The sequence below is a fragment of the Frieseomelitta varia genome, unplaced genomic scaffold (assembly GCF_011392965.1).
Source record: "Frieseomelitta varia isolate USP_RPSP 00005682 unplaced genomic scaffold, Fvar_1.2 scaffold_189, whole genome shotgun sequence".
NCBI classification, from domain to species: Eukaryota; Metazoa; Arthropoda; class Insecta; order Hymenoptera; family Apidae; genus Frieseomelitta; species Frieseomelitta varia.
In genome coordinates this window covers 29,668-54,798 of record NW_025109627.1, presented here as the reverse complement: position 1 = coordinate 54,798, position 25,131 = coordinate 29,668, and the positions used below count along the sequence as shown (strand labels likewise).

General features: G+C 33.6%; 1 protein-coding gene across 1 annotated transcript in view; it reads left to right on the top strand.

Moving 5' to 3' along the window:
* Positions 1-22,357, top strand: part of LOC122539036 — a 189,590-nt gene extending 167,233 nt beyond the window's left edge. Inside the window, exons 8-19 of the mRNA XM_043673607.1 lie at positions 42-119; positions 200-290; positions 436-587; positions 654-786; positions 3,794-3,901; positions 9,036-9,150; positions 9,232-9,493; positions 10,019-10,123; positions 21,562-21,652; positions 21,795-21,946; positions 22,013-22,145; positions 22,226-22,357. Of these exons, the coding sequence (XP_043529542.1) occupies positions 42-119; positions 200-290; positions 436-587; positions 654-786; positions 3,794-3,901; positions 9,036-9,150; positions 9,232-9,493; positions 10,019-10,123; positions 21,562-21,652; positions 21,795-21,946; positions 22,013-22,145; positions 22,226-22,279 (1,474 nt within the window). The 3' untranslated portion in view covers positions 22,280-22,357. The remainder of the gene's footprint in view (positions 1-41; positions 120-199; positions 291-435; positions 588-653; positions 787-3,793; positions 3,902-9,035; positions 9,151-9,231; positions 9,494-10,018; positions 10,124-21,561; positions 21,653-21,794; positions 21,947-22,012; positions 22,146-22,225) is intronic.
* Positions 22,358-25,131: the final 2,774 nt, after the last annotated feature.

Here is a 25,131-nt window from a genome sequence, read left to right as displayed (position 1 = left end):
GCTGGAATTTTCAGCTACTACGTGAGGAAAACTATTTTCAGAAATTTGAAATACCAGTGCGATGACAGAACAAGAAGTGATATAACAAAAGCTGTAATCGCCCATAAAAGAGGTCTAGAGTCAGTACTACTTCGTATACTCACATATATCGTTCTTTTACAAGGTCGTCATTCAATTCAGTCATCATTTGTTCTCGTAGATATATCACGGAGGTACAGGACAACAACGCATTCGCATATGCTGTCCTCCTTCTGTTTGCTATCACTTCTCTAGCAATTAATTTTTTTCGCGTAAGTATATTCGTAGATATATTGGACTGTGAAATTTCCTTTTATTTCTCGTGGCGCCTCAAACTGCACCTTTGTTACCAATGACGTTCGCAGTCATTTGTCGAAAGTGGCAACGCCAGGATCAAAGATTTTATTCATTTTCCAGCTGTCCGTATCGCAATCCGCATTATTTTCATCCGAATGCGAAGAAGCAATTGCCAGTATTTTATTTATCATTGGCGAATTAGTGTACATGTTTTACTTGAATTACTTGTGCGAGCAAGCGTACGATTACTATACCAACTTTTCCATGACAATGTAAGCATTCGATCAATGAGCGGTACTCTGAAAGTGTGCCAGACGAAATTTTACCAATGATTTCAGTTTCCACGACAACTGGTACGAAACTACTATTGCAACCCAAAAATTGTTGTTGTACATGATGTTGAGAACCAACAAGACATTCTCGTTCAACGTTTACAATTGTTACACCGGCACGGTAGAAGGCTTTTCGTCGGTATATTCGTCTTTAATTGATATTAATTAATATCTCTTAGTTGACATAGTGGTAACCTCTGAACAATTATTTACCTTTCAGCTAGTGAAAACCTCAGTGTCGTATTTCATGATGATATCTTCCATGCAGTAGCAATACTTTGATCGATGATATGCAGTGTCTGAGAGAAAGATATTCAATTTAAATAGTACTCAATAAAATAGTTTAATTTCTACGCAGAGAAATACGTAGAGGCTTTCATACCAAGTTACAGGCTGTTCCTATACCTAACCGAAACTTAACCCAAACTAAACACCAAACGTTTTCCATCATGTAGTAATGAAATCGTATTTAATAGAGGCTCTTATTAATAACTCTATAATGGCAGTATTCTTGAACCACCCTCTTAAAACGAAGCGAATAATACCTGGTGCCTTTGTGCGACTCTATGGTCACAAACTTATGTACCTATACGCCAATAATCGTCCATCAATAATAAACAATTTACAAAGGGGAAACGAGGAAACAACTGCGAGGGAGGAGATTTTACTTTTCTCTTGAAATTGAGTTGTTCCCCTACAATTTACGTATACATTCCGTAGACTGAGGCTCACCCTTTGCAACGACAATTACCGTAATGAAATTACCGTAATTGTCTAACCGCCCCCTTTATTATGCTATAGCCAGCTAGATTAGAACAGAAAATATCGTACAAAATCTATAACGAATGTTATTGTAGAAAATGTTATTAGAGTAATAATGTTTCTACTGACGTTAATGATGGTGAGAATAATCCAGCAGTTCAATAAAATTCGTTTCCTACAGTTTTCGAAGTCGATACTCGTGAATGAAAACATCGAGCAGATACTGTCTCCTGCATTTTTATTGTGTAAGTTGTTTTTCATTGTTTTCGTAAATTTCGCATTTCAGGACACATTAAATTCTGTCGAAGGCATTTACACGACTATGTGAGTAACCACAATGTCAATTTATTCAATTGAGTTTTCGCCTAATTGTCTGTCCAAACACACGATACCTCTCCATTACAGTAACAAAATATTTAAGATAATGATGTCAATATTAATCTTGTTTTGAATACCTTTTGTATCATCGTTTGTTGTTTGTTTGTCATTCGATGTTGAATCGACGTCATGATTGCTTAATAATTACTGTTCTCAATCGGGAGTTATTTATGTTCGTGACGGTGCGTATTCTCTTGCCATTTTGCGTTACATTTTTTCAATTCTTTCAATCGCGTATTTCATAAACAATAGTACAAGTTCAATTTTCGTACCTAAGATATCGATACGCACAAAGCACAACATTTTGTACGCCGAATCTGACTTTTGGAACACATTTTGCCTTTAAAATATACGTATATGTAAATGCATGTTTCATAATAACAATACATTAAATATTGCAAAAATACTCACGTCACGTGTCACCTGCATTTTACGATACGTCATCACAAAATAAAATAGACACAATTATCGCACACGTTCATGTATTCATATAACACGGATGATTTAAAATGCTTTTTAAATTAATAATCTCTCGACAGAGGTTAGTACTTTTTAACAGAGTATGTCAACTGATGCACAGAAAAATACATGATTCCATTTAAAAAATATTGGAAATAATCTTGAAACCTCGGAAGAAAATTTAGACAAATCTGGTAGTTATCGTAGGAACAAGGTAAATTTTATATTGTACATCATTTCTAATAATCAATAAATGCGAGATCAATTTCATGGATGAGTTAAAATGAATTAAAATGAGACGACCTGTGTATATCTAATCCAGTCTTGTAGGTTTTCGTGTTCCGCTTTTAATTAGTAACTAAAATTGAATATGTTAAATACATATGCTCGATACAAGTAGCACTCGCTTAATTTGTAACAAAATATGTCGCGACCAGAATCACTCTTTCGTGTTCCCTTGACATCAAATTTCACACTAGTCTCCGAACCACTTTCAACTATGTTCTTTCCATCTCGAGCAAATAAAACAGACTGACTGCGATTGGGAAATATTTTTCTCCTCCACCTCATACAGGTAAAACTAATAAATATAAGAGAAGGGAAATTGTCTCGAGAGAAGACTATTCAGTATCCCTAGACTATAATTTTCTTAATAGCTCTATTTCTATAGTCAAAGGGTAGAAGAAAATAAATCGATCGTTTACTTCCGACGCTCATGAACATGAATAAATAATTCTGAAATTGCTGGTCGCGTCATTCGTTCTGCCGGAGGTTCTACGAATTTCTGTTGTAATATTTCGTTGGAAAATTTCTAAGAGAGGTAAAGAGGAAAATTAAATCGAAGAAACGGGTAATCAGTAGTTCTTGAACCATTGTACACGATGGTCGAAGCACTGTCGTATTACAGTTTCCCTAAGATTCTCTTAACAATGATAGGACTTTGGCCGTATCAGAACACGAGATTCACCGCTTTGAAAAACAGCTTCATCAGCTTCAATCTTTTTCTTTTTATCGTGGCTCAGGTGCTATTATTATTAGTTAATTTTTGTTTATTGTATTATGTGGTTCGTACACATTTTTCGATTAAACACAGCAACGAGCGTGTATACATATGACTGCATTGTGATAATCGTGTTGTTTATACAATTTTTAATTGAAAAAACAGATGTTAATAATTAAAATTTTGAGTTATTTTTCTCGTATGTGAAAAGAGCCTCAATCTTCATGGAGATTTGCAAATCTTAACCTTATTAACTAAGACCCACTTTCAAGTCGTTTTCTTTTTGCTCTAAAAATATTATTTATTATATTATTATATTTATTAAAATTTCTATCAATCCCATAATTGTAGAAATTCTTCATATCTCATAGTCCAGTTAATATATTAGTAAAAAAAAAGAAACATTACTTAAATTAAGTTAAATCGTATTTTTTTAAAAACTTATTTACATGTGTTGCCATTGTAAATTATGTTTGCTTCCAAACATACAGGAATATTCATCAAATGCCTCTCTGTGAATCCTTACGTAATTTATTACGTTTTCCAGTGTTTGGTCTTCGTAACTAAGGAATTCATGCTGAAGTACCTATCGTTCGTGCTCATGAGCTTGGGCTGCTTTGCAAAATACAATATAAATTGGTATCAACTTCATACAGTAAGTACTCGATCGTCGATTTAAGTAACGATTTGTTTGCAAGAATTTTGCAAAGTAGACATAAATCGTAAACAAACGTAGGCGAAAAAATTTATGGACAAAATAAAACGCGACATGGAAATGGAACACGGCGAGGCCCTTGAAATTATGAAGAAACACGCTTACATGGGGAAAGTCTACGGGTTACGATACGGATGTGAGCGACATCTTTGAAAAAAACACTAACATAGTTCGAGCTTCTTAATTTCACGTACGTGTGTTACAGTGGTGTTTTATCTCCCATTAGTAATCGGTGTATTCTACTACACGACAATCTTTGTTTATGAGAGAATTGTGCCGGCGAACGAAACTCGTCTGACGAGATTTCCCATACATACGGAATACCTGATACTTGAAGAGAAATGTATTTTACTCACGTTTGTACATATGAACTTTTCAATGATAATTTTCGTAACTATCTTCGCGGGAACGGAAACGCTCGCGGTCCTGTGTCTGAAACATGCTGTCGGTTTAAGCGAAGTTACCAGGTATAACAAATAGTGAATGATTGTTCGATGCACCGTTTGTGCATTTGTGTTTCAGGTGACAGTGCACATTTGTGTTTTATTGATAATAAATTAATGTTTTATTGGTAACAAGTGTTTTAGAACACGTGTTTTATTAAACTATCTTTTAAAATTTATTTGATATGAAATTTTAAAAATATTGTGTCATCGCTTTCTTAAGGGATGCAATTTTTCACTATCTAGAGAAACTGATTCAGATACTTATTGGAAACAATTTGAAATATAAATATAATACTTGAAATTATATTAGTCAACAAAGTTATAATGCCCAGTAAGAAAGATGATACAATTCAAAATCGATATAGATTTTTATCTCATCTGTTTTCTAATGATAAGCGATATGCATGAATGCATATGCATATGCTACGCACAAAATGTCATTTCCGACACCTCTAATTAATTTATTTTTTTATTGAAATTATGAAATAATTTGTTCTACGAAATTATGTACGGGTGTGTTTATACTTTTGTGACGAAAAAGTTTATGCATAATGCTGGAATTTTCAGCTTCTACGTGAAGAAAACTATTTTCAGAAATTCGAAATACCAGTGCGATGACAAAACAAGAAGTGATATAGCAAAAGCCGTAATCGCTCATAGGAGAGGGCTAGAGTCAGTACTGCTTCGTACTCACATATATCGTTCTTTACAATGTCGTCAATTCAATTCAATCATCATTTGTTCTCGTAGATATATCAAGGAAATGCAGGACAACAACGCATTCACATACGCTGTCCTCCTTCTGTTTGCTGTCAGTTCTTTAGCAATTAATTTGTTTCGCGTAAGTATACTCGTGTATAAATTGAACTTGAATTTTCCGTTCAATTTTCGTGATCCTTGAAGCTATGTATGTGTTTGCAATCTGGACTTTGTAGTCATTTGTCGAAACCAAGATTTTATTCATTTTCCAGCTGTCTGCGTCGCTCTCCGAATTTTTTTCCGAATGGGAAGATGTAGGTGCCTGTATCATATTTATCGGTGGCGAATTAACGTATATGTATTACTTGAATTACTTGTGCGAACAAGCGTACGATTACTATAACAACTTTTCCATGGGCATGTAAGCGTTCGATCACTGTGCGGTAATCTGAAAGTATGCCAGACGAAATTTTACCATTGATTTCAGTTTCCACGACAACTGGTACGATACTACTGTAACAACCCAAAAGTTATTGTTAAACATGATGTTGAGAACCAACAAGACATTTTCGTTCAACGTTTACAGTTGTTACACCGGCACGGTAGAAGATTTTTCATTGGTATATTCGTTTTTAATTGATATTAATTAATATCTCTTAGTTGACATAGTGGTAACCTCTGAACTATTATTTACCTTTCAGCTAGTGAAAACCTCAGTGTCATATTTTATGATGATATCATCCATGCAGCAGTAATACTCAGATTGATCATAATGCAGCGTCTAAGAGAAAGATATTCAGTTAAACAGTACTCAATAAAATAGTTCAATTTCTATGCAGAAAAACGTGTTGTAACTTTTATTTCAAGTTGCATGCTGCTAATTTCGAAAAATCTGAAGATTTTGTGAATTTTAATTTTATTTCAAGAGAAATAACCATTTGATGAATCAGATTATTTGATCTCATTTTCCTACTAATCGTCGAAATTGCCGTAATTGGCTAACCGCCCCCGTTATTATGCTATAGCTAGCTACATTAGGACAGGAAATGTTTGACGAATGTTATTGTAGAAATTGTAATTACAACAATGATATTTCTTCTGGCATTTTAATGATGGTAGTGCTTTGCCTTCATTAAATCATTAATACAGGATATTAGACAAACTTAGAAATACTTGTCTCTGATGGCGATATGTCAGGAAATCGTATACTTTCTAAGCTGTCATAATTACAGCTAAATGGTTGTATACCATATTGATACAACAGACTACTAGTATTTTTGAAATTGTCAGGTAAGGAAACTTGATGTGTTCGTTATTATATGCATGTGTGGCGTTTAAAAATATTCTAATGTTTACCGTGAAAAGAATTATAGAATACTTTGAAATGTTTCATTAACACTATGACAAAGGACAACTATGATTATTGCACCATCAAAATTTGAAACTGATGTAAAAATGTTTGTAGAAGTTACGAGATATATGTTGAAAACATATATTTAGTAAAGACGTTATCTCAAGTATATCACGACTGTTAAAAATAAAGAAAATGATACATGTTGTGTGTGTGTATGTGTGCGTGTGTGTAGTAGATCTCTGTTTAAATATTTTTATGATTTCTGCGAAATGTGTATGTCCTTGTAATTTATGCATATATTTTTTTAAATTTCTTTTACACTTGACCAGTGTAATTATGTTAATCGTCTCTCATTGCACTGTTAATGAAAGAATATTTCTTCCTTTACTGACACAGTGTCCAATTTTTTGAAATTTCGCGAATTTATTTGAGACAATATATATGCTAATATATTCTGCAGTCCTCGTCTTCGGTGTGATCATCGTTTAGTATGAATTTATTGTGTGTAAGTGATCTATCTCCTCAGTGAAGCCTTGTGTGAAAAGTTAAAACTTAATTTCAGACACACGAGAAATCGAGTAGTTATTCATATCTTAAACAATATTTCTGCGTTCAATTTCCGTAACAAAATATCGATATGCACTAAGCACGACATTTTGTACACCGAATCTGACATTTGCGACACATTTTGCGTTTGAAATATATGTACATATACGCAAATGTATGTTTCGTAATAACAATATATTAAATGTTGCAAAAATACTCACGTCACATGTCACCTGCATTTTACGATACGTCGCCACAAATCAGTCACAATTATCGCGCACGTAATTCATGTATTTATATAACACGGATGAGTTAAAATGCTTTCCAAATTAATAATAATCATTCAACCTTGGTTAGCACTTTACAGAAAATGTCGATTAATGCATAGAACAATGTATGACTCCATTTAAAAAAAAATTGGACGTAACTTTGAAATCTCGGAAACAAATTTATACAAATCTGGTGTATATCGTAAGAACAGACTAATTCTATGTCAAATATTCTTTCGAATAACCAATAAATGAAAGAATAATTGCATGGATGAATTAAACTGAGACACTCTGTGTATATCTAACCCAGTCTTGTAGATTTTCGTGTTCCGCTTTTAATTAGTAACTAAAATTGAATATATTGAATACATGTGCTTGATAGAAGCAGCACTCGCTCAATTTGTAACAAAATATCTCGCGAACAGAACCACTCTTTCGTGTTCCCTTGACATCAAATTTCGTCCATGTCTCCGAACCATTCTCAACTAAGCTGTTTGCATTTCGAGCAAATAAAACAGACTGACTGCGATTGGGAAATATTTTTCTCGCACACCCCACAATGTGAGGGAAAGGAAATTGTCTCGAGACTATTCAGTACCCCTAGACTATAATTATCTTAATAGCCCTCTTTCTGTAGTCAAACGGTAGAACAAAATAAATCGATCGCTTACTTCCAACGCTAATGAACATGAATAATTAATTCTGAAATTGCAAGTCGTGTTATTCATTCCGCCGGTGATTCTATGAACTTCTGTTGCAATATTCCATTGGAAAATCGCTAAGGGAGGTAAAGAGGGAAATTAAATCGAAGAAACGGGCGATCAGTATTTCTTGAACCGTTGTACGCGATGGTCGAAGCACTGACGTATTACAGTTTCCCTAGGGTTCTCTTAACAATGATAGGACTTTGGCCGTATCAGAACACGAGATTCATCGATTTGAAAAACAGCTTCATCAGCTTGAGTTTTTTTCTTTTTATCGTTGCTCAGGTGCTGTGATTATTATTTAATTTTCGTTTATTGTATTATTAGCTTTCACACTTCCTTCGACTGGATACAGTGTGTGGAACAAGCGTGCATTCAAGACCGCATTGTCATAAGCGAGTTATTTATACCTATTTTAATTTTAAAAAAATTTATCAAAATTTGAGGTATATTTTTCGTACGTGGAAACACACCCTAAACCGCATGGTGATTTCAAAATCTTCACCTGATTAACTAAGATCCCCTTTCGTCTCCTGTTTTCGTTTTTAATTTCAACTTTTTATAAAAAATATTTTTTATTATACCATTAATACATCCATTAGATATATTTATCATTCATTATTATATGCTCTATCATATTTATTAACATTTTTCAACTTGGTCGAAGTTGATTTATTTCTATCAATCCCGTAATCATAGAAATCTTAGATAACGTCCAGTACGAAAATATTAATTAAATTAAATTAAATCGAATTCTTTTAGAAACTATAAACATTCAGAAACTTTACTCATGTATGCTACCATTGAACGAGAATATTCATCAAATGCCTTTCTGTGAATATTTCCATAATTTATTACCTTTTCCAGTGTTTGGTCTTCATAACTAGGGAATTCATGCTGAAGTATGTTTCGTGCGTACTCATAAGCTTGTGCTCCTTTGCAAGGTACAATATAAATTGGTATCAACTTCATATAGTAAGTACTCGATCGTCCATTTAAGTAACGATTTGTTTGCAAGAATTTTGCAAAGTAGACATAAATCGTAAACAAACGTAGGCGAAGAAGTTTATGGACAAAATAAAACGCGACATGGAAATGGAACACGGCGAGGCACTTGAAATTATGAAGAAACACGCTTACATGGGGAAAGTCTACGGGTTACGATTCGGATGTGAGCGACGTCTTTGGAAATACAGTACACGTACGAATTGACGCAGTTTGATCTTTCTAATTTCACGTACACGTGTTACAGCGGTTTTTTATTTCGCATCAGTAACCATTGTGCTCTATTATTCGTCGATCTTTGTTTATGAGAGAATTGTGCCAACAAACGAAACTCGTCTGAGAAGATTTCCCATAACTGCGGAATACCTGATACTTGAAGAGAAATGTATTTTACTCACGTTTCTACATATGAACTTTTCGATGCTAATTTGCGGAACTATCTTCGCGGGAACGGAAACCTTAACTATCATGTGGCTGAAACATGCTATCGGTTTGAGCGAGATTACCAGGTATAACATAGAGCGAATGTTTGTTCGATGCATCGTTCGTGTGTTTCAGGTGACAAGTGTTTTAAGGCACGTGTTGTTAAACTATTTTTTAAAATCTACCAGATTCGAAATTTTTAAAAATATTGTGTCTCCTCTTTCTTAAGGGAAGCAATTTTTTACTATCTAGAGAAACTGATTCAGAAAGCGAATTTACTAGGATCTGGGCTGGAACTATTTGAAATATAAATATAATATTTGAAATTATATATATATATATATTATATATGTATTATTCATCAAAATTATTATATCCAGTAAGAAAAATGATACAATTCAAAATCAATTTAATTTTTCATCTCATTTGTTCTTTAATTAAAAGCGATATACATGAATGCATATGCTGTGAACGAAATGTCATTTTTGACAACTCTAACCAATCTTTATCTTTCTGTCGAAATTATGAAATAATTTGTTCTGTGAAATTATGCACAAGTATATTTATATTATTGTTACGAAAATGTTTATACATAATGCCGGAATTTTCAGCTACTACGTGAGAAGAACTATTATCAGTAATTTGAAATACCAGTGCGATGACAGAACAAGAAGAGATATAGCAAAAGCCGTAATCGCTCATAGGAGAGGGCTAGAGTCAGTTCTACTACTCACATATATCGTTCTTTACAAGGTCATTCAATTCAGTTATCATTTGTTCTCGTAGATTTATCAAAGAGATACAGGATATCTGCGCGTTCCCATATGCTGTTCTCCTTCTGTTGGCTATCTCTGCTCTAGCGATTAATTTGTTCCGCGTAAGTATACTCATGTATATATTAAACTTGAAATTTCCGGTTATTTTTCGTGGTCGTGGGAACTACACCTGTGTTTCCAAACTAGCCTTCGTAATCATTTGTCGAAACGCCAAAATTCAGGATTTTATTCATTTTTCAGCTTTCCGCATCGCTGTCCGAATTGTTTACATCCGAATGCGATGAAGCGATTGTCAGTACCTTATTTGTCGTTTCCGAATTAATATACATGTATTACATGAATTCCATTATCGAGCAAGCGTACGATTACTATACCAACTTTTCCATGACAATGTAAGCACTCGATCAGTGAGCGGTACTCGGAATGTGTGCCAAAAGAAATTTTTACCAATGATTTCAGTTTCCACGACAACTGGTACGATACTACTGTAGCAACGCAGAAATTATTGTTGAATATGATGTTGAGAACCAGCAAGACATTCTCGTTCAACGTTTACAGTTGTTACACCGGCACGGTAGAAGGCTTTTCATCGGTACATTCGTTTGTAATTAATATTAATTAATATCTCGTTGTTGACGTAGACACAGTAATAAGCTATGAAAATTATTTCAGCTGGTGAAAACCTCAGTGTCGTATTTTATGATTATATCTTCCATGCAGGAGTAATACTCTGATCGATGATAACGCAGCCTCTAATTCAGTTAAATGGTACTCAATAAAATAGTTTAATTTTACATGCAGAAGTATACGTAGAGACTTTCATTCCAAGTTACAGGCTGTTAATGCAAACGATTTCCACCACCGTGTAATAATGAAATTGTATTTAATAGAGACTCTTATTAATATCTCTATAATGGTTGTATTCTTGAACCACCCTTTTAAAGCCAAGCGAATAATGCCTGATGCCTTTGTGCGACTCTACAGACACAAACGTACGATACACCAATAATCGTCTATGAATAATAAACGATTTACGAAGCAACGGAGGAACTGCAAGGGAGAAGATTTTACTTGTTTCTTGAAATTAAATTGTTTCTCTAGACTTTACACATCCCGTAAACTGAGTATCATTCCTTGCCACGACAATTGGCTATGAAATTGCTGTAATTGGCTAATCACCCCTGTTATTACGCTACAGCTAGCTAGAAAATGTCGTACGGAAAATCTTTGGCGATGGTGGCTTGCCTTCTTCCCGAATTCGTCGACGTTTTCTTACGACTGAACACCTCTCGATCCCATGATTATTTACTACAGCTGGACTTGCCTCTGATGATGATATGTCAGAAAATTCTCTGAACAGAAGTACTTGTCTCCGATGATGATATGTCAGAAAATCGTATACTTTATAACGGCTGCTATAATTATAGCTACTGAATCCTTGTCTGCCATGTTGATACAGCACACTACTAGTTTGGTTGAAATTGTTTGGTAAGGAAACTTGTTATGTTCCTTATTATATACATGTGTGGCTTTTAAAGATATTCTAATGCTTACTGTGAGAAAGAATTTTCAATTACATCGAAACTTCATTAAAACTGTAACAAAGGACAATTAAGATAATTACATCAACAAAGTTTGAAACCAATGTAAAAATGTTTGTAAAAGTTACAGATATTTGTTGATGTAATATATTTAGTAAAAAAGTTATCCGAAGCATATTACGATTATTAAAGATGAAAAAACTTGTATATATATGTGTAGTAGATCACTGTTTAAATATTTTTGTGATCTGTTCGAAATATGTGTGTCCTTGTAATTTATGCATATATTTTTTAAATTTCTTTTGAACTTGACCAATGTAATTATGACAATCGTCTGTCACTGCAATGTTAATGAAAGAATGTTTCATGTAAATAATATGCACGTATTATATCCATAAAATGTTGTTACCCCAATTTTATGTAATTATGTGATGCGATCGCATAATACACGTAAAAGAAATTCGAAGAAATCAGAAATTAGAAAGAAAAACAGTTGAAAACACGTATATATACGTGAAAATTTTACAATGATTTTAACATGCAGAAAAAATTTTAACCCTCTTATATGCATGTAATTGGTATATCTATCATGTATTTCCTTTATTTATACAATGTCCTTTTTCTTAATTTTCGCGACATTAAATTCGCGAATTTTCGCTATTAGAGACAGTATATAAACAATATATACTGCAATCATCGTCTTCGGTATTTTATCCTTTAGTATGAATTTATTCTCTGTGAGTAATCTGTCTTCACAGTGAAACCTTGAATAAAAGGAGAAAACTTAATTCCAAACAGACAAGAGATCACATTCGAAAAATAATCGAGTAGTTCAATGAAATTTGTTTCCTCCAGTTATTTCTCTCGATATTTGTGATCAACAACATCGAGCACGCACTGAGCACAACAATGTCTCTGGCACTTTTATTGTGTGAGTTGTTTTTCATTGTTTTCGAAAATTACGCATTTCAAGACATATTAAATTCCGTCGAGGGCGTTTACACGTCTATATGAATAACCAAAATGTCAATTTATTCAATTGAGTGTTCGCCTAATTGTCTATCCAAACACACGGTAGGAGGTACCTCTCCGTTACAGTAACAAAATTTTGCAACAAATATTTAAGATATTGATATCGATGTTAATCTTATTTTGATTACCTTTTGTATCATCGATTGTTATTTGAATTGATGTTTGTTTGTCATTCGATGTTGAATCGACGTCATTTGATTGTTTAATAATTACGATTACCTTAATCGAGAGTTATTTATGTTCGTGACGGTGCGGATTCTCTTGCCGTTTTGCGTTACATTCTTTCAATTCATTCAGTCGCGTATTTCATAAACAGTAGTACGTTCAGTTTTCGTACCTAAGATACCGATACGCACTGAGCACAACATTTTGTACGCCGAATCTGACTTTTGGAACACATTTTGCCTTTAAAATATACGTATATGTAAATGCATGTTTCATAATAACAATACATTAGATATTGCAAAAATACTCACGTTACATGTCACCTGCATTTTACGATACGTCGTCACAAAATAGACACAATTATCGCACTCGTTCATGTATTCATATAACACGGATGAGTTAAAATGTTTTTTAAATTAATAATCAATCAACCTAGGTTAGCACTTTTTTACAGAGAACGTCGATTAATGCATAGAAAAATATATGACTCCATTTAAAAATTATTGGACGTAACTTTGAAATCTCGGAAACAAATCTAGACAAATCTGGTGATTATCGTAAGAAAAAGGTAAATTTTATATCAAACATCATTTCTAACAACCAACAAATGCGGGGATAATTGCATGAATGTGTTAAAATGAGGCACCCTGTGCATATCTAATCCAGTCTTGTAGATTTTCGTATTCCGCTTTTAATTAGTAACTAAAATTAAATACATGTGCTTGATAGAAGCAGCACTCGCTCACTTTGTAACAAAATATCTCGCAAACAGAACCACTCTTTCGTGTTCCCTTGACATCAGATTTCGTCCATGTCTCCGAAGTTGTTTGCATTTCGAGCAACTAAAACAGACTGACTGCGATTGGGAAATATTTTTCTCGCACACCCCACAATATGAGGGGAAGGAAATTGTTTTGAGACTATTCAGTGCCCCTAGACTATAATTATCTTAATAGCCCTCTTTCTGTAGTCAAACGGTAAAACAAAATAAATCGATCGTTTACTTCCAACGCTAATGAACATGAATAATTAAGTCTGAAATTACAGGTTGCCTCGTTCATTCTGCCGGTGGTTCTATGAATTTCTGTTGTGAAATGATATTTCGTTGGAAAATTTCTGAGAGAGGTAAAGAGGGAAATTAAATCGAAGGAGCGGGCAGTCAGTATTTCTTGAACCGTTGTACGCGATGGTCGAAGCACTGACGTATTACAGTTTCCCTAGGGTTCTCTTAACAATGATAGGACTTTGGCCGTATCAGAACACGAGATCCATCGTTTTGAAAAACAGCTTCATCAGCTTCAGTTTTTTTCTTTTTATCATGGCTCAGGTGCTATGATTATTATTTAATTTTCGTTTATTGTATTATTAACTTTTACACTACCTTCGATTGGACACAGTGACGAGTGTGTATTCAAGTGACCACACTGTGATAAGCCTGTTATTTGTACAATTTTTATTTGGAAAAATGAAATTTTTAATATATAGTGTTTCGAGTTATATTTCTCGTATGTGGAAACAGCGTAAATCCGTATGGAGATTTGAAAATTTTAACCTTATATAACTAAGCACAACGGTTCCCTTTCGTGTCGTGTTTTCTTTTTTAATTTTTTTTTTTTTCTAAGAATACTCCTTATTATATCATTTTATTTATTTAAATTTTTCAACTCGGTACAAATTGATTTATTTCTGTCAATCCCACAATCATAGACATTTTTCATAACGCATAGTCCAGTTAATAGATTAGCAAAAAAAAAACGGTAATTAAATCGTATTTTGTTAATATCTTTTATAAACATTTATAAACTTTTTTATGTATGTTGCCATTGTATGTTATGTTTGCTCCCACTGAACGGAAATAACTCATCAAACGCCTTTCTGTGAATATTTCTGTAATTTATTCACCGTTTTCCAGTGTTTGGTCTTCATAACTAGGGAATTCATGCTGAAGTACGTTTCGTTCGTGCTCATGAGCCTGGGCTCCTTTGCAAAGTACAATATAAGTTGGTATCAACTTCATACAGTAAGTTCTCGACCGTCCAGTTAAATAATTTGCATTGAAGCATATTGAAAAGTAGACGTAAATCGTAAACAAACGTAGGTGAAGAAGTTTATGGACAAAATAAGACGCGACATGGAAATGGAACACGGCGAGGCACTTGAAATTATGAAGAAACACGCTTACGTGGGGAAAGTTTACGGATTACGATTCGGATGTGAGCGACATATTTGCAGAAATATTACTCATACGAATTGACACAGTTCGATCTTTCTAATTTCTCGTACATGTGTTACAGCGGTTTTTTATTTCTCATTAGTAACCGTCGTACTCTATTACTCGTCAGTCTTTATTTATGAGAGAATTGTGCCGACGAACGAAACTCGTCTGAGAAGATTTCCCATAAGTACGGAATACCTGATACTTGAAGAGAAATGTATTTTACTCACGTTTCTACATATGAACTTTTCGATGATAATTTTCGTAACTATCTTCGCGGGAACGGAAACATTAACTATCCTGTGGCTGAAACATGCTGTAGGTTTGAGCGAGGTTACCAGGTATAACAAATAGTGAATGATTGTTCGATGCACCGTTTATGTTTTTCAGCTGACATTGCACATAAATAGTATCTGATTGATTTGATAATTGATCAGTGTATTGATGAGAAGTTAGGGTACGTTATAATAAACTATTTTTTTAAGTTGATTTAACACGAGATCAATAAAATCAATTTTTTTAAATTAATTTGATACGAAATTTTGAAAATATTGTCTCATCGCTTTTTCATAAGAAGCAATTTTTTACTATCTAGAGAAATTCATTCAACCAGTGAATTTACTGGGATTTGGGGTAGATCTATTTCAAATATAAATATATTTGAAATTATATTATTCAGCGAAATTATAATACCCAGTAAGAAATATGACACAGTTCATAATTAATTTAGTTTCTTGTCTCATTTGTTTTTTAATGATTAGTGATATGTATCAATGCGTATGCTATGTACAAAATGTCATTTTCGACAACTCTAATTAATTTATCTTTTTGTCGAAATTATGAAATAATTTGTTGTATGAAATTATGCACGATTATATTTATACGTTTGTCACGAAAAAGTTTATACATAATGCCGAAATTTTCAGCTACTACGTGAGAAAAACTATTTTCAGAAATTCGAAATACCAGTGCGATGACATAACAAGAAGGGATATAGCAAAAGCCGTAATCGCCCATAAGAGAGGACTAGAGTCAGTACTGCTTCGTACTCACATATGTCATTTTTCACAAGATCGTCATTCAATTCAATCAGCATTTCTTCTCGTAGATTTATCCAGGAGATACAGGACAACAACGCATTCGCATATGCTGTCCTCCTTCTGTTTGCTATCACTTCTCTAGCAATTAATTTATTTCGCGTAAGTATACTCGTGTACATATTAAACTCGATATTTCCCCTCATTTTCCGTTGAAACGACATCTATATTTCCAGTCCTGCCTTCGTAGTCATTTGTCGGAACGAGAAACGACCAGAATCCAAGATTTTATTCATTTTTCCAGCTGTCTGCGTCGCTATCCGAATTGTTTACACCCGAATGCGAAGAAGCAATTGCCAGTATCTTATTTATGGTTTGCGAATTAATGTACATGTATTACTTGAATTACTTCTGCGAACAAGCGTACGATCACTATACCAACTTTTCCATGACAGTGTAAGCATTCGATCAGTGAGCGGTACTCTGAAAATGTGCCAGACGAAATTTTACCAATGATTTCAGTTTCCACGACAACTGGTACGAAACTACTGTTGCAACCCAAAAATTATTGTTGTACATGATGTTGAGAAGCAGCAAGACATTCTCGTTCAACATTTACAATTGTTACACCGGCACGGTAGAAGGCTTTTCATCGGTATATTCGTTTGTAATTGATATTAATTAATATCTCGTTGTTGACGTAGATACAGTAACAAGCTATGAAAATTATTTCAGCTGGTGAAAACCTCAGTGTCGTATTTTATGATGATATCTTCCATGCAGGAGTAATACTCTGACCGATGATAACGCAGCCTCTAATTCAGTTAAATAATACTCAACAAAATAGTTTGATTTCCACGCAGAAGTGTACGTAGAGGCTTTCATTCCAAGTTACAGACTGTTAATGCAAACTGAACACCAAACGTTTTCCACCACCGTGTAGTAATGAAATCGTATTCAATAGAGATTAATATTAATAACTCTATAATGGTTGTATTCTTGAACCATCCTTTTAAAGCGAAGCAAATAATGCCTGATGCCTTTGTGCGACTCTACAGGCACAAATGTATGATACACCAGTAATCGTCCATGAATAATAAACGATTTACGAAGTAACGAAGGAACTGCAAGGGCGAAGATTTTACTTGTTTCTTGAAATTAAATTGTTTCTATAGAATTTACACATTTCGTGGCTTACCCCTTGCAACGACAATTGGCTATGAAATTGCTGTAATTGGCTAATCGCTCCCGTTATTATGCTGCAGTCAGCCAGAAAATGTCGTACAAAATCATTGACGTATATTGGTATAGAAAATGTTATTAGAGTAATAATATTTCTAATGACGTTAATGTTGGTGGTGCTTTGCCTTCCTTCCGGAATATTCTCCTCTCATTGAACACATCTCACTTCCATATATCTTTATATATACTTTATATAATAAAAGTCAGATATTCCTTAGATGAACAGAAATGCTTATCTCTGATGGCGATATATCATATAATCGTATACCCTAAACGCTGTTACATATAGCTAAATCCTTATGTGCCATGTTGATACAGCACACTACTAGTTTGTTCGAAATTGTTAGGTAAGGAAACTTGATATGTTCCTTATTATATACATCTGTGGCTTTTAAAAATATTCTTATATTTACCGTGAGAAAGAATTTTCAGTTACATCGAAGCTTCATTAAAACTGTAACAAAGGACAACTTGGATAATTGCATCAACAATGTTTGAAACCAATTTAAAAATGATTGCAGAAGTTACAAATATTTATTGAAAGCATATATTTAGTAAAAAAGTCATCCGAAGCATATTACGATTATTAAAAATGAAAAAACTTGTATATATATATATATGTGTAGTGAATCACTGTTTAAATATTTTTGTGATCCCTGCGAAATATGTGTGTCCTTGTAATGTATGCATATATTTTTTAAATTTCTGTTGAACTTCTTTTCATTTATTTTTCATTGTTTTCGTAAATTACGCATTTCAAGACATATTAAATTCCGTCGAGGGCGTTTACAGGTCTATGTGAATAACCAAAATGTCAATTTATTCAATTGAGTGTTCGCCTAATTGTCTGTCCAAACACACGGTAGGAGGTACCTCTCCGTTACAGTAACAAAATTTTACAACAAATATTTAAGATAATGATATCGATGTTAATTTCATTTTGAATACCTTTTGTATCACCGATTGTTATTTGAATTGATGTATATTTGTCATCCGATGTTGAATCGACGTCATTTCATTGTTTAATAATTACGATTATCTTAATCGGGAGTTATTTATGTTCGTGACGGTGCGGATTCTCTTGCCGTTTTGCGTTACATTCTTTCAATTCATTCAGTCGCGTATTTCATAAACAATAGTACGTTCAGTTTTCGTACCTAAGATACCGATACGCACTAAGCACAACATTTTGTACGCCGAATCTGACTTTTTTACGACACATTTTCCGTTTAAAATATATGTACACGTAAATGCTCGTTTCGTAATAACAATATATTAAATATTGCAAAAATACTTACGTTACGTGTCACCTGCATTTTACGATACACAAAACAGTCACAATTATTATTTATGTATTATTTATGTATTATTATTATTTATGTATTTATATAACATATTAATTGCATGAATGTGTTAAAATGAGTTAAAATGAGACACCCTGTATATATCTAATCCATTCTTGTAGAGTTTCTTGTTCCGCTCTTAATTAGTAACTAAAATTGAATATGTTGAATACATATGCTTGATACAAGCAACGCTCGCTCAATTTCTAACAAAATATCTCACGAACAGAACACTTTCGTGTTCTCTTGACATCACATTTCATACTTGTCTCCGAATCATTCTCAACTAAGTTCTGTCCATCTCGAGAAAATAAAACAGACTGACTGCGATTGAGAAATATTTTTCTCGCACACACCACACAGGCAAATCAAATATATGTAAGAAAAAGGAAATTGTTTCGAGGGAAGACTATTCAGTACCCTTAGACCATAATTTTCTTAATAGTCCTATTTCTATAGTCTATGATTCTCTAGAAAAGAACCAATCGATCGTTTATTTCCTACGCTGATGAACATGAATAAATAATTCTGTAATTACAGGTTGCGTCGTTCATTCTGCCGGTGGTTCTATGAATTTCTGTTGTGGTATTTCGTTGGAAAATTTCTAAGAAAGGTAAAAAGGGAAATTAAGTCGAAGTAGCGGGCAATCAGTAATTCTTAAACCACTGTACGCAATGGTCGAAGCACTGACGTATTATAGTTTCCCTAGGGTTCTCTTAACAATGATAGGACTTTGGCCCTATCAGAATACGAGATTCATCGTTTTGAAAAACAGCTTCATCAGCTTCAGTTTTTTTCTTTTTATCGTGGCTCAGGTGCTGTAATTATTATTTCGTTTATTGTATTATTAGCTTTCACAGTTCTTTCAGTTGGACACAATGACGAGCGCGTATTCAAGTGACCGCACTCTGATAAGCCTGTTATTTACATAATTTTTATGTGGAAAAATGAAATTTTTAGTATATAGTATTTTGAGTTATATTTTTCGTATTTGGAAACAGCCTAAATCCGTATGGAGATATGAAAATTTTAACCTTATTAACTAAGGGCGTGTCGTGTTTTCTGTTTTAATTTCTCTTTTTTTCTAGAAATAGTCTTTATTATATCTTTGTGTTTATTTAAATTTATTCAACTCGGTACAAATTGGTTTGTCTCTGTCAATCTCATAATCATAAAAATTTTTCATAACTCGTAGTCCAGTTAATAGATTAGCAAAAAAAAGACAATAATTAAATTAAATTAAACCGTATTTTTTTAAAAACTTTTATACACATTTATAAACTCTTTTTATATATGTTGTATGTTATGTTTGCTTCCATTGAACGGAAATATTCATCAAAATGCCTTTCTGTGAATATTTCTGTAATTTATTACGCTTTCCAGTGTTTGGTCTTCATAACTAGTGAATTCATGCTGAAGTACGTTTCGTTCGTGCTCATGAGCTTGGGCTCCTTTGCAAAGTACAATATAAATTGGTATCAACTTCCTACTGTAAGTTCTCGACCGTCCAGTTAAATAATTTGCATTGTAGCATATTGAAAAGTAGACATAAATCGTCAACAAACGTAGGCGAAGAAGTTTATGGACAAAATAAGACGCGACATGGAAATGGAACACGGCGAGGCACTTGAAATTATGAAGAAAAACGCTTACGTGGGGAAAGTTTACGGGTTACGATTCGGATGTGAGCGACATATTTGCAGAAACATTACTCATACGAATTGACACAGTTCGATCTTTCTAATTTCTCGTACATGTGTTACAGCGGTTTTTTATTTCTCATTAGTAATTGTCGTACTCTATTACTCGTCAGTCTTTATTTATGAGAGAATTGTGCCGACGAACGAAACTCGTCTGAGGAGATTTCCCATACGTACGGAATACATGATACTTGAAGAGAAATGTATTTTACTCACGTTTGTACATATGAACTTTTCAATGATAATTTTCGTAACTATCTTCGCGGGAACGGAAACGCTCGCGATCCTGTGTCTGAAACATGCTATTAGTTTAAGCGAAGTTACCAGGTATAAAAAATAGTGAATTGTTGTCCGATGCACTGTTTATATGTTTCAAGTGACATTGCACATAAATAATGTTCTATTGGTATGATAGTAGATCAGTATTGTTGATAAGTATGTTAAGATACGTGTTAATAAACTACTTCATAAAATTGATTTAATACCGGATCGACAAAATCAACTTTTTAGATACGAAAATTAATTTGATACGAAATTTCGAAAATATTGTCTCATCGCTTTTTTATGAGAAGCAGTTTTTTACTATCTAGAAAAATTCATTCAGACAGTGAATTTACTGGGATTTGGATTGAATCTATTTGAAATATAAATATATTTGGAATTATGTTATTCAACGAAATTATAATATCCACCAAGGAACATGATATAATTGAAAATTAATTTAATTTTTTATCTCATTTGTTTTTTAATGATAAGCTGTATACGTGAATGCGTATGCTATGTACAAAATGTCATTTTCGACAACTCTAATTAATTTATCTTTTTATCGAAATTATGAAATAATTTGTTGTATGAAATTATGCACGATTATATTTATACGTTTGTCACGAAAAGGTTTATACATAATGCCGAAATTTTCAGCTACTACGTGAGAAAAACTATTTTCAGAAATTCGAAATACCAGTGCGATGACATAACAAGAAGGGATATAGCAAAAGCCGTAATCGCCCATAAGAGAGGACTAGAGTCAGTACTGCTTCGTACTCACATATGTCATTTTTCACAAGATCGTCATTCAATTCAATCAGCATTTCTTCTCGTAGATTTATCCAGGAGATGCAGGACAACAACGCATTCGCATATGCTGTCCTCCTTCTGTTTGCTATCACTTCTCTAGCAATTAATTTATTTCGCGTAAGTATACTCGTGTACATATTAAACTCGATATTTCCCCTCATTTTCCGTTGAAACGACATCTATATTTCCAATCCTGCCTTCGTAGTCATTTGTCGGAACGAGAAACGACCAGAATCCAAGATTTTATTCATTTTTCCAGCTGTCCGCGTCGCTATCCGAATTGTTTACACCCGAATACGAAGAAGCAATTGCCAGTATCTTATTTATGGTTTGCGAATTAATGTACATGTATTACTTGAATTACTTCTGCGAACAAGCGTACGATCACTATACCAACTTTTCCATGACAGTGTAAGCATTCGATCAGTGAGCGGTACTCTGAAAATGTGCCAGACGAAATTTTACCAATGATTTCAGTTTCCACGACAACTGGTACGAAACTACTGTTGCAACCCAAAAATTATTGTTGTACATGATGTTGAGAAGCAGCAAGACATTCTCGTTCAACATTTACAATTGTTACACCGGCACGGTAGAAGGCTTTTCATCGGTATATTCGTTTGTAATTGATATTAATTAATTTCTCGTTGTTGACGTAGATACAGTAACAAGCTATGAAAATTATTTCAGCTGGTGAAAACCTCAGTGTCGTATTTTATGATGATATCTTCCATGCAGGAGTAATACTCTGATCGATGAGAATGCAGACTCTTAGAGAAAAATATTCAATTAAGTAGTACTAATAAAATAGTTAAATTTTTAGAAGAAATAGATCGTAGAAATACTTTCGTAGTAGCGTAGAACGTAGTAGCTTTCATTCCTAGTTGCAAACTGTTAATTTTTAAGAATCTGAAGATTTTGTGAATTAATTGTTTCATGGAGGCTATAGCCATTTCATGAATTTGACGTTGTGATCTAATTTGTCTATTTAATCTCGTTAAGAATAGGTAATGCGTTACGAATTGGCATCAAGTATCAGTTTTTTCTTACTCGCAGACGTAAAAATACTTAATAGAAAATTGTAATACTCGTTTGTATACTTCGAGAAATGTATAAAGATACGCACACACTGAACAGCAAACGTTTGCCATCACCGTGTAGTAATGAAATCGTATTCAATAGAGACTTTTATTAGTATCTCTATAAAGTCAGTATTTTGAACCATCCTTTTGAAGCGAAACGAATAATGCTTGTGCCTTTGTGCGACTCTACAGTCACAAACGTACAGTACATCAATAATTCGTCCATGATAATAAAATAATAAACGATTTACGAAACAACGGGGAAAGAACTGCGAGGGAGAAGATTTTATTTGTTTCTTGAAATTGAATTGTTTTCCTAGAATTTACGTACATATTCCGCAAACTGTGGCTTACCCCTTGCAATTGGCTATGAAATTACCGTAAATGGCTAACCGCCTCCGTTATTGTGCTATAGCCAACGTCCGTCGAACGAAACGTTGCACGTTATTGGTTTTTATTAACTTCATAGCCATCGGTAATATTGTGGTGAATATTCGAAAAAAATTATGGAATTGTGGGAATATTTGATTAAAAGATGGTAGAGGGAACAGACAACAATCGACTCGGTTTACTGGTAGCTGCGGACGAGTTCGAAGTTTCAAGGAATGGACAAACTGTAGAATACTTTCATATTTCTAATTTTATGCTCTGGCACATTCTCTCAGGTATTTATTCCTCATTCCAATTTCTCTTTATTCTCGATTGGACGATTTGTGAATTGGCGATTATTTATTGTGACATCGGCGATTATTTTGTGCTCTCGTGTCGTTTGAAATGCATCGTTGAACAAAGTGGATTTCATAATGAATCCTGCTGTTACTGTCTTTCGACATTGTTTCAGTATTTTTCGATATTTTATATTCAGCGGTGATAAATATATCATGAAACAGTATTTACAATACAAGCGAACAACGGACCAAATTAGAAGATCGTGGATTCCAATCAATTGGGATAAATTCGTCCAGGATATAAAGAGAATTTTATTTTAATTCTTTCAATAGTTCACAGTTATTCGTCGTCACAAAAATGAAAGTATTACTAAAAATACTTTCTAACATTTATATATATTTCTGCACGTTCTTCTTGAAGTATCTGTCGCTCCTCTTACACCAAAAGAGGGTGAGTTTACGCGAATATATTCTTCTTCATTAATCAAGTGTTAAGTTGATGTTAAAAGGTGATTCATATGTACAATATTTTCTATATTTTGCTATATTTTTGCTATATTTTGCTCTGATTTTTACGCGAGATTTCATTTTTAATTATCGTGTAACTATAGACAAAAACCTTGCAACTGTGTATAAAGTATGAACCCGTGAGATTGTGAATAAAACGCGTGTAAAAAGAAACCCGGCTGTAACTTTAATTTTCTTTTTTTTTTCTTTCGACACAAGATAGATTGCAAGACGCTTTAATTTCGAGAAAAAGGAAGGAAATATGACGGAGCATACCTCGTACCCAGAGAAATATTGTCGCAATTACATCCAGCGGGAAATGCTGTTCAAATTACAATTGTGCGCTGTCAGTTACTTCGATTCGCCGTTCGCGTCGACGTAATATCTACGATTTCGAGAACGAAAAGGTCGAAACGCAGATGAGACAACAACAATCAAATGGGCCGACACTGTCTCCTTTGCGCAGTTAAGTCTCGACTGTCGAGCAAACACGAATGAAATATTCGTTCAAATTGCTCGACTTGTGATCATGTGATTCAAAGATTATAAATTTTCGGGGATCTTTTTCTCGTCGCGGCGCCGATGAAGAGCAGCTCCTTCAGGTAAATTTTAATTTGCAAATTTTAATTGTAATAATTGTATTATAACTTAATTGTATTATAACTTAAGAATCAATCATTTAACGTTTCGATATGATCGTCAATATCGATTTGATTGATTTGGCAATCAAAGCTGTGTTTTTATTGTAGAATTAAGACTGAAAGATCGAAAGATCGGAAAATGTGGACAATGCGAAATAATAATTCAAAGATCGTGAAATCAGTGATAGTCGTAAGTAAAAGATACAAAGGAATTCTAATCTAGAAAATACAAACCAAGCAATAATTTGTCTGCAGATTTTTTTAATGCATTTATAAACTTTAAGGCACGCTCCATTGCACAGAACGTGTAAAAATGTATTATAATATGAAAAGAAAATTATAAAACACAAGAAGTAAATACGGATTAAACCGAAACACCGCTCTAACCTGCCAGAAACAACAAAAAAAACGTTATCAACTACCCATATACTAGACCAGTAGTAATTCCAGCACGTCGCTAAAGACCTCGTAGTCGTAGACTCTAAACCCCCATATAAAAAAAAAAATTATAAAATGTCCAAAATGTCCAAAATAATTTTCCACCAAGCTTCTCTTTCTCTCTCTCTCTCTCTCTTTAACTGTATTCTCAAATATACAAATTTGCATCAAAATCTGTCACAGCTCGACGAATCTCTGGATCTAGTCTCAGTATCAAAAAATAGAGTTTCGTGATACGGATTAATTGAAAGGAATTGGTT